Source organism: Drosophila melanogaster, chromosome 2L, assembly GCF_000001215.4.
Source record: "Drosophila melanogaster chromosome 2L".
Taxonomy (NCBI): Eukaryota; Metazoa; Arthropoda; class Insecta; order Diptera; family Drosophilidae; genus Drosophila; species Drosophila melanogaster.
In genome coordinates this window covers 3,770,556-3,786,851 of record NT_033779.5, presented here as the reverse complement: position 1 = coordinate 3,786,851, position 16,296 = coordinate 3,770,556, and the positions used below count along the sequence as shown (strand labels likewise).

General features: G+C 41.8%; 2 protein-coding genes and 1 pseudogene across 8 annotated transcripts; all 3 read right to left on the bottom strand.

Moving 5' to 3' along the window:
* Window positions 1-508: 508 nt before the first annotated feature.
* Window positions 509-1,114, bottom strand: CR31958 (annotated as a pseudogene).
* A 115-nt stretch (window positions 1,115-1,229) lies between these two features.
* CG31960 (uncharacterized protein) lies at window positions 1,230-1,905 on the bottom strand. The gene has a single exon (NM_164559.2). It carries the CDS (start codon window positions 1,820-1,822, stop codon window positions 1,376-1,378), a length of 447 nt encoding a protein of 148 aa, NP_722942.1. The 5' UTR covers window positions 1,823-1,905; the 3' UTR covers window positions 1,230-1,375.
* Window positions 1,906-2,730: 825 nt separating this feature from the next.
* On the bottom strand, window positions 2,731-15,152 carry bowl (brother of odd with entrails limited). Of its 7 annotated transcripts, none has more exons than NM_164557.3 (4): window positions 14,979-15,152; window positions 14,158-14,391; window positions 6,273-7,159; window positions 2,731-4,948 (listed from the first exon to the last, which is right to left on the bottom strand). In NM_164557.3, exons 3-4 carry the CDS (start codon window positions 7,124-7,126, stop codon window positions 3,568-3,570), a joined length of 2,235 nt encoding a protein of 744 aa, NP_722940.1. In that variant the 5' UTR covers window positions 7,127-7,159; window positions 14,158-14,391; window positions 14,979-15,152; the 3' UTR covers window positions 2,731-3,567. The 7 variants fall into 7 exon arrangements, with proteins under 7 accessions (NP_722940.1, NP_001245861.1, NP_476883.1 ...); NM_001258932.2 differs by having other exon boundaries at window positions 14,985-15,152; NM_057535.4 differs by having other exon boundaries at window positions 15,068-15,152.
* Between the last annotated feature and the right edge of the window lie 1,144 nt (window positions 15,153-16,296).

Here is a 16,296-nt window from a genome sequence, read left to right as displayed (position 1 = left end):
TATAAAGTTTAAATAATTAAAAAACAATATTTAAGCCTATTTCATATGCATTTATGTGTATAAAAGCTTTGAGACTCGAGCCCAAAAGTATAGCAAAGTTATATCCTCTTTTAACTTTGTTTCAAGAATCTCCCAGTTCCTTTCTAGTTTCCATTACTACACTTTCTTCGGAGATTCCAAGGACTTATAGACAAACTTTTGTTTTAACTTTGATTTATAAATTTTATTTTATTTACGAATTTCTATTGAGCAATATAATGCATATAATACTACTAATACCCACGAATCCTAATAAATATAAAAAATAAAAGTAAGGATTGAAAGGATAAAAAGGAAAGAGCGTGCGCTCACTGGCGCCACGTGCTATTTTTATGTACTACATATTCGAGGCGCCATCAAATTCATGGCGAGATCGTGAACTACAAATCGCGATTGACTGTTACAGCGCCAGCTGATGTTGCGCCGAAAGTTGGTACTAAAAACGTGATCTAAAACAGCGCCATCTAGTCAGTCGTATTGCGAAGTCTTGGGCGCATTTATTATTCGAGTTCGAAATAATTCAAATGCCTAAAATAAAATAATCCAACAATAAACCATAAAATATTCCTTTAACTGCAGTATGATTGTAATTTAGAATGGGCGTGGTCATCATGTTGTTGGACTCCTCGAAATTGATGTGATTATCCTGATCTAAATCGTACTCGCGTATCATCTCTTCCAGCTCGTCGTCTTCCAATTTTTCACCAAGTGCCATAAAGACAGCCCTCAACTCGGTAGTGGAGATGTACCCATTGTTCTCCTTATCAAAAACGCGAAACGCATCGCGCAGCTCCTCCTCCTTATTTGTGTCGTGCATCTTGCGCAGAATCACATTGCAAAACTCCTCCTTTGCAATGGATTCATTGGGCTGTCGACCTAATGCTCGGATTACCATTCCCAATTCCTTCGAGGTGATGGCACCTTCGTTATCCTTGTCCAATAAACTATAGATATTCTTGAGCAGGTCCTGCTCTTCAACAGACAATTCATCCATTATGCCTTATATTATGGGAACGAGAATATTATTATGCTCGTAGGTTTACTTTTTCGATAGGATTGATACTCAGTTGAGGGGTGATAAGCTTTAAAGGAGTTCTACGATTGAAAATTGTTATTCAAAACATTTAATATAAATATTTTTGAAAAAAAAAGTGGTACTAAAGACGTGATCTAAAACAGCGCCCCCTAGTCAGTCGTATTGCGAAGTTTTGGGCGCATTTATTATTCGAGTTCGAAAAAATTCAAATGTCTTTAAAATAAAATAATCCAACAATAAGCCATAAAATATTCCTTTAACTGCACTATGATTGTAATTTAGAAAGCGTGTGCGTGTAGATTAACGCGTGGTCATCATGTTGGTGAACTCCTCGAAATTGATGTGATTATCCTGATCTAAATCGTACTCGCGTATCATCTCCTCCAGCTCGTCGTCTTCCAATTTTTCACCAAGTGCCATAAAGACAGCCCTCAGCTCGGTAGTGGAGATGTACCCATTGTTTTCCTTATCAAAAACGCGAAACGCATCGCGCAGCTCCTCCTCCTTATTTGTGTCGTGCATCTTGCGCAGAATCACATTGCAAAACTCCTCCTTTGCAATGGATCCGTTTCCATCAGAGTCCACCTCGTTTATCATGGACTGAACCTCCGATTCATTGGGCTGTCGACCTAATGCTCGGATTACCATTCCCAATTCCTTCGAGGTGATGGCACCTTCGTTATCCTTATCCAATAAGCTATAGATATTCTTGAGCAGGTCCTGCTCTTCAACAGACAATTCATCCATTATGCTTTATATTATGGGAAGGAGAATATTATTATTATGCTAGTAGATATACTTTTTCGATAGGATTGATACTCAGTTGAGGTCTGATAAGCTTTGAAGGAGTTCTACGATTGAAAATTGTTATTCAAAACATTCAATATAAATATTTTTGAAAAAAGCCAACTAAGAGTTAGCCTTCGGTCTTTAACAGATATTAAACAATCTGCGTGCTCCATGAAGTTCATAAACTTTTACTGAAGATAAAGGCATTAAAAGAGCATTCTCACGCACAGTTTGGCAAACAAATCACGTGCTTTCCTGGACCCAAATGATATCATCTGGCGGAGAAACTCTTTGGCTTTACGCGTATTATTTTATAGTTGAACCAGAAATTGATGTCATCGGTGGCGGTAAAAAATGGGCGCCCAATCCGCCCAATGAGGAAATTCCAGGAAGCCGGGCAACTCCAACTGTCGGTGATGACAATTTGCGTGGCATTTTAATTGAACTTTCTACGTGTTCGAGTGGTGTACTTTGATTTGATCCCCATCCACCGATTTTTCGTCGATTTGAGTCAATGTTAAAGGCGTTGCCACAAACCGCAAACTGTCGTGTCTAGGAGGTTGGGGAGGGGCTTGGTGGCTGGGGCCTCGAAACGTGCCTGAAGTATTATTACCGCCGTCTGTGATTGATGGCCTCATGCGAGTGAGTCAGTGGATTTTTATAACTCTACGCAGATCCCTTCCTTTCAATCAAGCGGCAAAAAATCTGGACATCGATCTCGCCGATATTAGCTAACTTCATTTCAACTTAACTGCCCGGAGTGCTTTGAATAAAGTGGATTTGAGGCGATGCCTTGGGATTCTTGGCCAGATTAAGTCGATTTTTTTTTTTTACTTCAATGAAAAAAATGGCACGCAATTGTTTTTCATTATTAATGCATACTTTATTTGAAATCAACTAACTCGCTATGGTTTGAATAAAATCATTTAAAATTGAAGGAAGACCATGGAATTCTATGGGTTGCTTATATTAACTACTGCAAAACTCTTAAAATTTAAGCCTAATTACATAAGGTTCTACTGGAATGTTGCTTGTAGTTGGATTTTTGTTTATGCTCTGCTTTACACTAACTTTTACTTTCAACCATTTTTTTCCCTACAGCAAAATCGATTAACGATTTTGTTTACTCATTAAGATTAGCTTACCGGATAAGGAAACATAAATAAAAAATTGGAATTCACTCAGCAAACAGCAACACTTAGTGTTGGGCCACACATTAAAAACTAATCGATAGACTCTCGTACTAAAGGCTTAAACATTTAAATCGGTAGATTTAAGCTAAAATCCTAACGCATAAGAGCTCTATAAAATGCAACAACGGAGTTTGTTTCGCTTACAATTATCGCTTAACTGATTTTATTACTTAGTTTAGGTCTATTGCCTTGCCTAGACATTGTACTAAAAAGTATTAAATTGTAGATCTAAATTTATTTTAATGTACTTGTGGGTCTAAAACGATAAATCCTCGTTTAACCATTGGGAACAATAACTGTTTGTCATTATGATATTCAACTGTTCATAAGACCTTCTAAATGAAATACCAGAAAAAACAACCGAGATATATATTTATTAGGAATACTACTACTTTTTGATATTTCAAATTCGTAAGAGCTTTGATAAATAGTTTTCCAAATTGTGTTGTTTTTCTATTCCGATTTTACCTCCATTAATGGATTGTTTTCTAGTTCTTTCTCGGTTTACTTCTAACGCCTCATTATGTCCTCAATGCTGAACCCTGTTCTTCTCGGTGGTGCAGGCGGTGGTGCTATGGGCGGTGCTGCCACTGGTGGTCCCTTTTCGGTGGTGGCTCCACTTGTTTCCGTACTCGGTGGTTTTCCCAGAAGCTGTCTGGGGGGATGTCGCGACATATTCAAAGCATATATGCTGGGACTATCCACAAAGGTCCTTTGACCCAATCCAGGATGGTGGTGCGGATCCATCAAGTCCAAGGTCGGTGCCGGAAGAATCCTCTTTCGCATGGGTATCGATCCCAGGAAGCTGGGCATAGCTTCATGCGGTGAATGCAAAGGTTGATTGGGTGGTTTACCCGACTCCGGCTGGGTTATTATAGTGGGTGGTGTATGTGGTGGCGGTGGAACACCAGCCTTCGAAAGGTTCAAGCTCTTGTGGTGCAAGTCGCGTCGAACGTGCAGAATGGGCAAATAGGGATCCCCGTTGGGTGGGAGTAAGTGTGGATGTCCTGGGTGCTGGTGGGTTGGCGGAGGAGCTCCAGGTGGTGCAGGCGGCGGTCCAGCTGCCCCAGGTGGTACAGAATATCGCACAAAGGAAGGTGGAACGGGTAGGCTGGCAATGCCAGAGTTCCCGGGTTCCTCCTGATGTTTCTCGCCATGTGGCCGCATTGTGTAGGTTTCACCACCCTCATGATGACAGTGGGTGACTCCCTGGCGTTCCGGCTTGGTGCCCACTGACGACGATGATTGCGATGTGGCGGCAGCCTTACTCGCCTGGAAACGCGCCACTAGTGCCACTTCTGCCTGCTCCTCGTCCTCGGGATCAAAGTCGTCGTCCTCTTCCCTGGGCAAATCGTGTACTCTTGGCAGATCCTGCAGTTCCTCTTCCTCGTCGAAGTCATCGAACTCCTCTTCGCTTTCCTCATGATCGATGGCTGCCTTGCGCTTGAGTCTCATTCTTTCGGACTCAGATTTCTCACCCGATCCTCCAGACTCGCCCAAATTGTGAACTGGCGACTGGCGAGGCGAGTCCACTTCCAGCAACGAATCCTCCTCGTCGCCACTTAAATTTCTGGCCTCATCCTCTTCGCCCACATCCACATAGTCCCCGGAGTTGACCTCACCCACTGCATGGGTCAAGGCATGGCGTCGTAGATCGCAGTTACGGCGGAAAACTTTGCCGCATGAAGAGCACTCGTAGGGCTTGTGATCCGTGTGGGTGAGCAGATGGGTCTTCAGGTTGGAGCGCTGATTGAATGATCGACTGCAGACGGGGCACTTGTGGGGTGATTCCTCCATGTGCAGGATCTTGTGGACAGCCAAGGTTCTCGATTGGCAGAATCCCTTGCCGCATTCCGTGCATTTGAAGGGTTTCTCCTTGGAGTGAATATACCTGGGCGAATACAAGTGGAGAAACAATTAGACTTTATTGTTATAGCGTGGGCGTTTTCCTGGTAGCTGCAATTGGTAGCCCAGGTTGACAGTTATCTCTGCTCAAATGCAGCCTTAACTTGAACCGATAAAGCTCACTGATATACAGCTTTACAATACTCTAACTAAGGATATAACTGGCTAGAGCAGACAATAGAATAAATAATATAATACTATAGCATATAATACCTATCTTTCTCTTTCAAAATGAAACCTAACCTGGATTTGTTTTAACCTTAAACCCAATTCTTTAAAGTTTTTCATTAAAGAAATCCTATGATTTTGTATCCTCTTAACTGATAGGGTATTTAACTTTCGTGTATGCGATCTGGCTGCATTAATTTTTTATGTTTATGGCGGCCATCTTGGCAATGGCGTCCACTTGCTGTTGGATAGCAGCAGCCACAGTTAAAAGTTAAAGTCCCCATCTTCGACGGAGCCACAGATTCAGCATCGCATCGGAGGCAGCAGCTGCTGGTGGAAAAAAAAAAATAAATGTATAAAAACCCAAAACAGGTTCTGCCTCCGAAGCACCGAGATTCTTCTCCCATGCTCCGTGCGTTTCTGGTAAAAAAAAAATACAAAAAACTTAAGAAGAATTAGCCCCGCGGCAAAGCAAACAAACGACAAATGGACCGATACCGAACGATCAAAAGACAGAACGCTCGGACAGGCCGACACATTGAAGCCGGGATGCTGGACCTGCTGCCTGGCATCGGCATGGGCATCGGCACCGGGATACACAGACCCGATATATAGCCCCCAACCCCTTGGCCATCCCTCAATTTTAATGCTGGTGGAGGAGCCCCAAAGGAAAACCAACAGAGTTAATTAACTTTGTGTTGTACTCTGCGGCCGAGTTGAAGTTTTACTGGCCGTCAGAGGAGCTCTGATTTTGGGTCCGCTTTATGGGGACTTACTTATTTGAGTTGAGGTAGGAAAATTCGTCGTAAAGTTTAAACATTTCCTGGAAAATTCCTTATGGTAAAAGGGGTCTTTTGAAGCGATTGTCTGATATATCTAAAATCAATAAAACTCCATCTACGAGTAGTGGTCGCCTTTCCCTTTTGGCCGAGATTACTGTCACACCTGTTCAGAATGTGTGTATAAACTGCCTAGTAAGCAATAAATTACATTGATCTAATTATCCTTTGCCTTTACAGGGTATTCCATTATTCGCCATTCGTTCACACTTTGAGCACAAAGAATAACTCCAGGCCTGATGGCAATTACCCGAGCAGACACTGCCCCCTTTTGTGATTACTTGTACCCCAACCTCGACTCACCTGTGATCCCTCAGGTGATCCTGTCGCCGGAACGCCTTGCCGCAGATATCACAGGAATAGGGCCGCTCGTCCGTGTGTGTCCTCTCGTGGATGAGCAGATTGTACGACTTGGTGAATTGTCGATTGCAGAACTTGCAGATGAACTGTTTTTTAGGCCGCGATGCCCGACCAGGAGCACGTAGCAGGCGCCTATCGAGTCCGGCATGCATTCCAGGACCCAGGCCAGGTGGAAATAGAGCTGCGGCGGCGGCTCCTGGTGGAAATGGAAAACTTCCGGCTCCCGTGGGCGATGGACCCGGTCCGGTGAGATATGGCGGAGGTGGCACGCCAGCTGGTCCGTACAACACTCCAGGCGGTGGCACACCAGGACCGCCGGGTCCTCCAGGACCTCGTCCTAACATTGCCGCCGCCGCAGCCGCCTCCCTTAGGGCCAACTCCTTTCGCTTGTCCGCCATCATGGCAATGATTTCGTAATTGGAATTACTACCCGGGCGCACCTTTCCGGTGGGCAGAACCGGCACAAAGGCAGAGATCTCGCGATGATGCGATGGTGGTGGCGGTGGCGGCGGACCATGCAGTCCGGCCAAATGCTGCTGATAGGCCAGCTGTGTTTCATACGCTGAGATCCGGCTGGCCGATGAGTTGCGCGAATCGCCGTTGCCATTCTGGGAGCCACCATCCGATCCTCCGGATCCGCCGTTCCTATCCGCCGCACCAGGAAGACCGCCACCACCCACCGCCGCCGCTGCCGCCGCCATCGAGTTCATGAACTGATCCATCCGGGAAGGTCGCAGCATGGGTATCGCACCGCCTCCTCCGCCGGAGATCTCGCTGGATGAGCTTTCCGTGGGCATTATATTGGAGGGGCTCTTCACATTCCGTTGGAACTGCCGGAGATAGGGATAGAACAGAAAAAGCCGAAAATAAAATAAGGGTAGTGGTAAATAACAATTAGTACACGATTGTGCTGGGTTAATTGGGCTCTCGTTTTTTTTTCGAGGCTTATCTTAATTGCGAACCGAGTGCAATAAACAGATATTTCCACGTTGTATTCTTTATTGCTCCTAGGGTAGTACTGGGTATGATAAAAACTGACGCAAACTGGTTTAAAATAGATATATTACTATTAACTTAGTTTCTTCTTGGTGGGAAGTTTCCTTGTAATTGAAATATTCATGATCTTGGTTTGGCAAGGCACAGGAATATATACAATATATACTATAGAATATTTACTCTTTTTATCTCAACCGGTTGTAACTCACTTTTTAGATGTGAAATTCTTCAAATTTGCTTTTTGCACTTCTTATCACAAAATTAAACAGCTTTATGGGCAATTAACTTGCAAATAGCCAAGGATTATCACATTAGCTGATCTTTCAGAATTTATCCACGTGAACGTGATTTAGTAGTCACAAAAAAAAAAATAATGAAGAAAATATTTTTCTCGAAAATAACCCATACGATTCTGAGAACGTTTTGGTATCACAGTACGTATATTTTCACAGGGTAACTAAGCAGTTTATCACATTATGGCCCTCGTCTATGGGTTTGTTGCTGTGTTTTTTCCATAGGAATTTTATTATTATTGTTGGTTTATTATTATCAGCGGCGGACTGCCGACGACGGCGAGTGAAACTAAACTGAAAACGAGTCGCAGTTTGGCACCGCGATCGGTTGCTTCCAGTGCGCAGGTTAGATAAGATTGTGCGTCTAAAAAAACCTGCCTCCGAACCTCTGAGACTGAGTAAGCAGCACAGTAGTAACGATATAAACACACACACACACACACAGTTATATTATATATGTGCCTGTGATATATGGCATATCGGCAGATACCCCGGCACACTCAGATACAGATACAAAGATACAGATACAGAGGCAGGCAGCCAAGTTGCCGTCGGTTTTGGTAAATGACTCGAACCGAACTCGACCGACTGCTTACTGGATTTACGCAACAGGAGCCTCGACTTCTGAGTGCCTCGAAAGAAGAAGGGGCAGAGGCAGGGGCAGGGGCAGGGGATCGGGTCCCGGAACGTGATCATCACGATAATAACAAAATAATGCACATAATAATGATCACAATGATGGCCGGACCATAAAGTTTGTGGCCCCATATTGCAAACGCTTCTGGCTGCCATCTTCCCAACGCCTTGCACAGCAAAAAAAATGGCACCAATTTTGTACCCAATTCTATGGAATTCTATTTTAAGATCTATCTTTTACGATAAGATTATATTTGTTATAATATTAAAAGAATTTATAGTAATATGCTTTAAAATTTGTGGCTCGCAAAGAGTGCGCCCCAGAGAGCAAAGTTTCCTCAGTAAGTCAACCTTTTTTTTCGGTGTACTATCCTCATTTAAATGTACAACCAGTTGAAAAAAAAAATGCTTTAAAAATAACCCAGCTGTCGGTGCAATGACAGTTTTGCTTATCATTTTGCTAGAATCGTTCTCGCTGTCTCGGTTGATTTTAATGCAAAATGCTGCAACGTCATTAAGACCAACATTAACATTCGGCTAACAACAAGTGAAGTGATCGTCATAGTTGGTTAAAAATGAGCTTAGCCAAGTTTTTTGGAGAGGCGCCCATTGTTGAAGTTACCGTTCTTTCCGTACGGATGACTAGTCATTGTGGTGGTCTCTTATCTATGGAAATTATTTTGGCATTGTCTGGCTGGAGAGTGCGCTGTCAGATTAGCTCTATAAAGTAGCTGAAATCATGACTTGATCATGAGTGTATCATTGTTATGGGGGAATGACTCTACGGACCACGTATAGTTCAAGTGGATGAGATATAAGCAGGTCCCAATTATTAATTCAAATAGCTGTTAGATGTGGGTAGGTCTTATCGTGCTATCATATCAGCGAGTCTTTAGTAGACAACGGAGCACGCAGTTAAGATATTAGGCAAATAGATGATCTAATTGTAATATTTACACTAGAAATGCTTACGAAAGCCATATCGAAGCGTTTTTGTTTCCCTAATACGACTAGCACATGCCAAACTAATCTCCACGTTTATTAGATAGTAATTGGATAATTCTTTCAGTTCAATACCTTTTAACTCTCACCCATGCGAGTTCTCGTGCCCTCACTGATAATCTGTCGCAGTCTATCTATATTCGATTCAATAAAGAACTTATCTGATCTAATAAGTCCCCCAACTTAGGGAACCTTTGCTGTAGATGAGCGATGGCCCCGCCATGCCTCATTCGATTACGATCCCGATAATCCCATTCCAATTTGGGCTCACGTATTTCTGGTAGCCTCGAAAAAAAAAAAAAACTGAAGTGTAACCCGTTTTGGGTATTTATATATATTTTTTTCGATTTCAGTACTTTTTCTAGGGATTGTTTCCACACTTTTGCATTTACGACCGCTTTGGACCCACGTTTCACCCCATACCCTGTGCACATACAATGTACAATTCAGCGTTCATTATCTTTTTTGAAACATCGGCACTTTTGAAAACGTCAAGCCAAATAAGAAAAACAAATAAAATTCATGTAAATAATGGACATCATCAGCAAAAGCGACGGCACGTAGACTGCCGTAGAAATATTGAGAGAGAGTTGTGCGCACAGATACAGATACAGATGCGGAGATACAAAGATACTCGTACTCAAAGATCCACAGATACGTTTGCGCAAACGGTTGCCCAGTAAATGAAGCCAAAGGCTTAAAGTTTCCAATATGTGTGCGTCTGAAGGTGCACTGGAAAAATTATTGTGCACTCTTGTGAATTATTTAATATTAAAAAAAAGAGTATATCAAATAATTCTGAATATATAGGGAAATGAACAAAAAATAATTAGTACGTACTTTTTTATGTAATATTGAAATGTGCATATTTAATTAGAGAGGTAATATTAATATCTTTTCTTTCTCTGTATCGTACATATAATAAAAAGAGCCAGAAGACCAACTACTGCTGGGAGGAAAATAAAAGATATCGAGGAGCAATTTGGCTGCCACTTTTTTCCCTCCTCTTCTTTTTGAGCCGTCTTGCTTCTTTTCCTTGGATTTCTGGGTCCGGGATCGGTTCGTTTGCTGGGTTTTTGTGTGTAAACAACTGAGGCCAGCAGAAACCCAGGGCCCAGCAGAGTGAAAAGGTTTTAGTTGATAAAAAAAAAAAACAGAAAAATATACAAACACACACAGACACACACTGAGCAAACGGATTTAGTATTTGTATAGAAAACGCAGAGAGCTGAGGAGGCGAGTTTGTCCCTCTGATGATGGCCTACGATGGCTGGAAATGTCCATGCGTCTTACTGCCCAGTGATTATGTATTGAAAGGGGTATATCAGGATTTCCCGACCAAGCCATTATATAACCTTTAATATCTTAGAAGGATCTGTGTATTTACAGAAAACAGAATGTTGCTCAATGACAAGAAAAAAATAATTTTGAATTAAATTATCATTTAACGTTATATGAATCAGTAAGATCAATCCCATGTTACCTACTAACCGGAGCTCAACTATTTTAAAGGTTCTTAGCAATGGTTTTTGAAATAGGGACCGTTAGCTAGAAATACCTACCACAATTTTAAGGCCGAGGTACACCCGCGGTCTATCAGTAAACCTTTTATTTCGGACCTTATCTTCTGGGCCGAGTGCTTACCGGGCCCCCATATGCACTTCAGTTTGCTTACAAAACACCGGCCAACAACAACAAACAAGCCAGAAGATGACGACGAAGAAAAGTGGAGTGGTGGGAGGAGTTCCCCGGAGGAGGAGAATGGGTATGGGTATGGGTATGGGTATTACGGGTGAAGGAATGGAAAAAGGGTCGCCGAGATCCGCTGTGCAGTGCGGAATGCTCTTGGCCAGGCTGTGTGTTTTAATCCCTTCGGGATACTTTTTCTTCCACCGAGTGTGCATATGTTTGTGTGAAGGTAGCTAATAATCAAGACAGCGATGGAGAGGAGGAAAAACCGACGCAGACTTATAATTATAGTCGAAGAGGAGAACCAAAGAGACCTGCACTTCACATGCGTTAATCTGAAAACCCTTTCGGGCCCAAGCAGCATCTGAGATTATAGTCAAAGCTATTAAAAATCTAGCATAATCATTGCCCTCGGTGGAAAGCAAGTTGCGTTGTTGTTTTTCTCTTTTTTTTTTTTTTTTGCTCCCGAGGTAGGCAGGCGATCTTCCTGCGCAGCCTTGTCTATAATTTTCTTGATTAATATCCATGAGATTTACACATTTGGAGTGCTGGCCAGAACCCTGCACCTCAACCCTCCGCCACCCCCCGCGTTCCTGTGTGTGCTGGCCATTAATTTAAAAAGCTTTGCTAATTTCGCGGGGAAATCTGGAAACGAACAACTGCTAATGAAGTTTTATGGGTTCGGGAATGCAGCTGCAGCAGGATTGATAATGTCGTTAGCATAAATTGAAAATGCTTTCAAGTTACGACCAAAGATTTGTTATGATTAAAGTATGGAGCACGCGGAGTGAGCAAGAATATCCACCAATGGATTTTTATTAAATGATAAATGGCGAGCTGCAGATAACCAGATTCCTCTGGTTGCTGAAATAAATATTTTTTTTTGAATTGAAACCTTCTTAGGATTAACTGAAGTTCAGACAGTTAGTTCCTAAAATTGAATTATTTCGGCTTAACTTTGACTCTTTCTAATCCCTCTTGAAGTAATCCACTTTGAATGCTAAGCCGATCTTCGTATAAATTCTATTGTCATATTGTGCTGCTCCTTTCATTCGAACTAAATCCATTCAAAAATTTCACCCTTGAATAGAACTCTTAAGATCTTTTGTTGGTCGGATTGCTACTTTTTCAGGCAATCTATTGTGTTATAATTTCAATGGGTCAATTCTTATTTATTGGAAGAGTTTATGCTAATAAGTGTAGAAGCACTAAGACTATGATTTATTAATTCAAATGCAATTGGATTATGCTAATTGCACACAAATCTTGGTACAAATTATTTATATATTTTTTTCTTCGACAACTTTTGGAACCCAGCCCAAAACTAAACATGTAAACTGATAATCACCTTTCCGCTGTCTGATTTCATTGATAGCATTAAAAATTCATATTCCCTAGACAACATCTAATTTCCCCATCAAAATTGATGAGTTCCCGTTCCAGAACAACAATAAATGAACTGGTCTATCAGGTGAATTATACACACGTGCCAAAACGAGGCGTGTCCATATAGCCATTTCAATTTAAAACCCGAATATGGCGATCCCTAACGAGCCATTGTTCTGCGGTTTTATGGTAAATCTAAATTCATCAAGTATTTTGTCACGATTTTAATTAATTTCGATTTCAATTTTCCTGCCACAAGGCAATTACCAGCAACATTTTCCCCTGCTGCTGGTGCAACCGAAAAATGATAGTTGGTGGCCCAAGATGGAGAGGAAAACCCACCCAAAGAGGTAAAGCGTAATAAACTTTTATGGTACTCCCTTTCTTATGCTAAAACTCTTTTTGGACACAAAACCAAATGGCCCATAAAGCAAGACAATGAATATCCAAAATAGATCTCCACTGAGGCGAAACAAAAGCCAATAACTTTATAGAACCGCAACCAAAAAATACAAAAAAAAAATAATAATAACTCAGACTGTGAGAGCGCGGGAGGCGTTCTACAAAAAAAAAGCTTAAAAATGAAGGAAAAAGTAAAGCATTTAAAAGAAATCAAGAGATGTAGATGACGATGATGATGATGGTCTGAGGTTGAGGCTGAATCCGAATCCGAATCGGTATCTGAACCCAACAGAAGCTTGCGGCAATTGCGTTTCCTCTTTGGCCACACGTTCTGGACAATTAAAGCCCCAGCCGAGCTCCGAATCTGAATCGAGCCAAGTTAAGACAGCGACCACGACCGAAAACCGAAAACAGAAAACCAAAAAAACCGGATTCCAAGCCGAGAAGGAGCGAAAAAGACGGCGAGAGCGACCACTGGCCACTGGCACTGGCTACAAGTGAACTGGTTTACAAAGAAAAGAAACAGAAATGAAAGAAACATGTGAAAAATCACGATCTATAAAGCCGATGCACTTAATACCCTAGGCAAAATAAGTAAATAATACTATAGATCAAACTAGAGTAGACTTGTTGAAAAAAAAACACTGGAATAAATAAGAAGCTTATAAACTATCAGCTTATTAAACTAAGTTTGCCTAAATTTCGTAAAATATATTTTTAAAACCTAACGCGATGCTTTGAAATTCTGTAAAATTAAAGTTTTTCAGAAATGTAACGTTATTAACACCGATTAATATTTTTAAATAATATTTTACAAATTGTGTACACCATTTTCAAACGAAGTACCCTTACCAAGAGCACCCATAAGAGACCCCCAGAATTCCAAGCGAAGGTTTTTCGAGTCCGGCTCGAACCGACCAACTCGAACTGAGCGCCACAGCAACAACAATGGGGCAAGCGGGTGGTTCAGGATGGTGGGGAAGTTTGCGGGGGGATGGGGGACGTACTCCACCGTGGACTGTGCGGCACCACACTGAGTTCAGTGGCAATGACAGTGGCACATGCAGTTGTAGTGGAAGCCGCTTGTCGGTCGACAGTCCGCCAACCGCCAACGTTGTTGCGCTCTCTTTCCTGTTTTTTCGCCCCGTCTCATTCTATTTGTGGAGCAGGTTTTGAGATATATCTTGGGTCTTTCTCTCTCTCTCCTTCTCTGTCTGCGTACTCGTTATATTTTTGTACTCGCTGCCTTTTTGGCCAACGCAAAAAATACCAAAATAAAAAAATAATAAACGTAATTAGCTAGCCCTACGCCACAAACAGAAAACAAAAAAAAAAACAACAAAAAATAAAACAAGTAAAAATAAGTGGTGTGGAATTTTTGTGTTCATCTGGGAAGGCAGGGCCTGTTCTCGGCGGAATCTTACCTGTGGGTTAAACAGAAGAAAGCCCCAGGCTCTTTGGGCTTTATCTTTGCGTCCTAAAGTATCCAAGTAGTTGTTTCAATATGATTTTGCTGGTTTTTTGTCAGTTTGTAAGCTTTGAAATGCTTGGCATTGTTTTTGGTTTTTAAAGTAGTAATTTATATCATTTAAGTGGCACTTGAATTGTATGTTGTTTTTTCTTGTTGTATTTGTTTGAAGACTTCTGTTAATACGATTCTGTGAATTTAAAAGTAAATAATTTTATTAAAATTTTCAAAATATTTGTCGGAAATTTTTTGTTATATTTTCAGGTTTGATTTTAATTTTAACAAGTATTTCACCGAATCATTCTCAAGTAAATGTATTTAAAAAAACACGCACACTAAGGGACAATTTTGAGATTCAAATCACGGCACGATCGCCCCAGGGGGTGGGGCTGAGGGGGCGGCAGGGGGGCGGTTACGGGAGCAGCAGCAGCATCAACGGCAGTCAGCTACCACAAACCACGTAGTTTTTTTCCTTCCAAAATCCACGTACAACTCGCGCACAAACACACGATGTATTTGTATCTCACAGATATGAAAACCGAACGAAGAAAAACCCGAACCGAAACCTCAACCTCAACGAACTGAAAACCGAACGAGAACGAGAGATACACGGCAGCTGAAATGTGTTTTTCTACATTTTGTTTGAAATAGGAGCTGAAGCCAGTGCAGCTACCAATTCGCTCCTCAAGTAGTCCCAAACTCTTCCCACACACAGAGTCAGTTGCAGTTGAAAAGCGCTTTTCTCGAGGCAACTGGCGATGCAACAAGTTCACTCACACACACACACACACTAGCGCTCTGGGCCCGCTCAATAAGATACATCGGCGGCGAAAGATACAGATAGATATAGAGCGAGAGGCACTCACAATGCAGTTCACTTTTCCAACAGCTATTACCAGCGATCCGCGCGCAGGTGCGTTGGCCACGATCAACTCTCGAAGACTGAGCCACGAACCCAAGAAACAGGGCCCGAATGGAAAAAGAGAGAATCGAGAGAATCGCGGGCTGAGAAATGCGTAGAAAGAGACAAGCGACGAGTAGCGAGCAGTGGCACTAAAACCAGCTTAGTGCACTGTGGAAAAAGTTTTAACAATTCTTAAATATCTGAAGAGTAAGGCTCTAATTTTCTGTAAATAACAACAGTATAAATCTATCTGCTTAAATATACTAGATAAATAATGGATGCATTTACATATTTTTCTGAATTAACTAGTAACTTATATTCAGTTTGAATATAGTACGACATTTCTTTCAGTGGAGGAGAGGAATTAAACCGAACTCAACCCAAACCCAACCGGCCGCCAGTCGCACGCTGCTAAATGGACGGATGGGCCCGTGGACGGACTTATATGGAGACTGGCACTGGCGGAGCGTGGAACGTGCATTCGTACGACGAGTTATTGTCAGTTAGAGCGCTACCTGTTTACCGACCGACTACCGACTACCACCGACTGCTTTTTTTTTTTTGGCCCAGTCGAGAGGGTAGGGTACAATTGGCCCGGGTGTTGCCAGATTGCCGTTGCTGCTGCTGCCCATGGATCGTTATGGTGGCTTCACCCGAAAAGGAGGAGGAGGGTGTAACTCTGGTAGTTCCCTGTTTATTGTTATGCCTTTTTAGTGGGGGTGTATTTTGTTCTTCGGCTTTTGTTGCGGTTTCATTTAGGGGAATGACTAATCAGAAAGCATTTTTAGGGAGGCAAGGTGATAAGGTTTCTTCGAAGAAGGGGTTGCCAAGTCGAAAGTTGGGGTGAAATAAAGTGCATTACTCACACGACTATATATCTATATTATGACAAGTTCCAATGTTCTACTGATAAGTAAATATTTATTTGGAATAATTAGTTGGTAGCTTTAGGGAAAAATATTTATACATATGTATTTAAATATACACTGATGATTAATCGGCAGCCGAGTTATACAATTCATTTATGGAAATAGGTCGTAAAACAATATAAGTCTAGAAACCATCTTATCGCCAGACTGACTTTTATTAATGGTAATTAGTCCTTATAAAAGAAGGCGAGCACGGGAACTTGGAAAAAAATAAAACATAGGTAAATGATTGATTCGAGCTAGGCTATGTAAATAGGTCTTA

What these genes read in the sequence shown, in the direction of transcription:
- CG31960 (NM_164559.2), bottom strand. Translation starts at nt 1,822, where the DNA reads ATGGATGAATTGTCTGTTGAAGAGCAGGACCTGCTCAAGAATATCTAT.
- bowl (NM_164557.3), bottom strand. Translation starts at nt 7,126, where the DNA reads ATGCCCACGGAAAGCTCATCCAGCGAGATCTCCGGCGGAGGAGGCGGT. An exon ending in GATCACCTGAGGGATCACAG is followed by an intron (nt 4,949 to 6,272) that starts GTGAGTCGAGGT and finishes GTATTCGCCCAG; the next exon opens with GTATATTCACTCCAAGGAGA.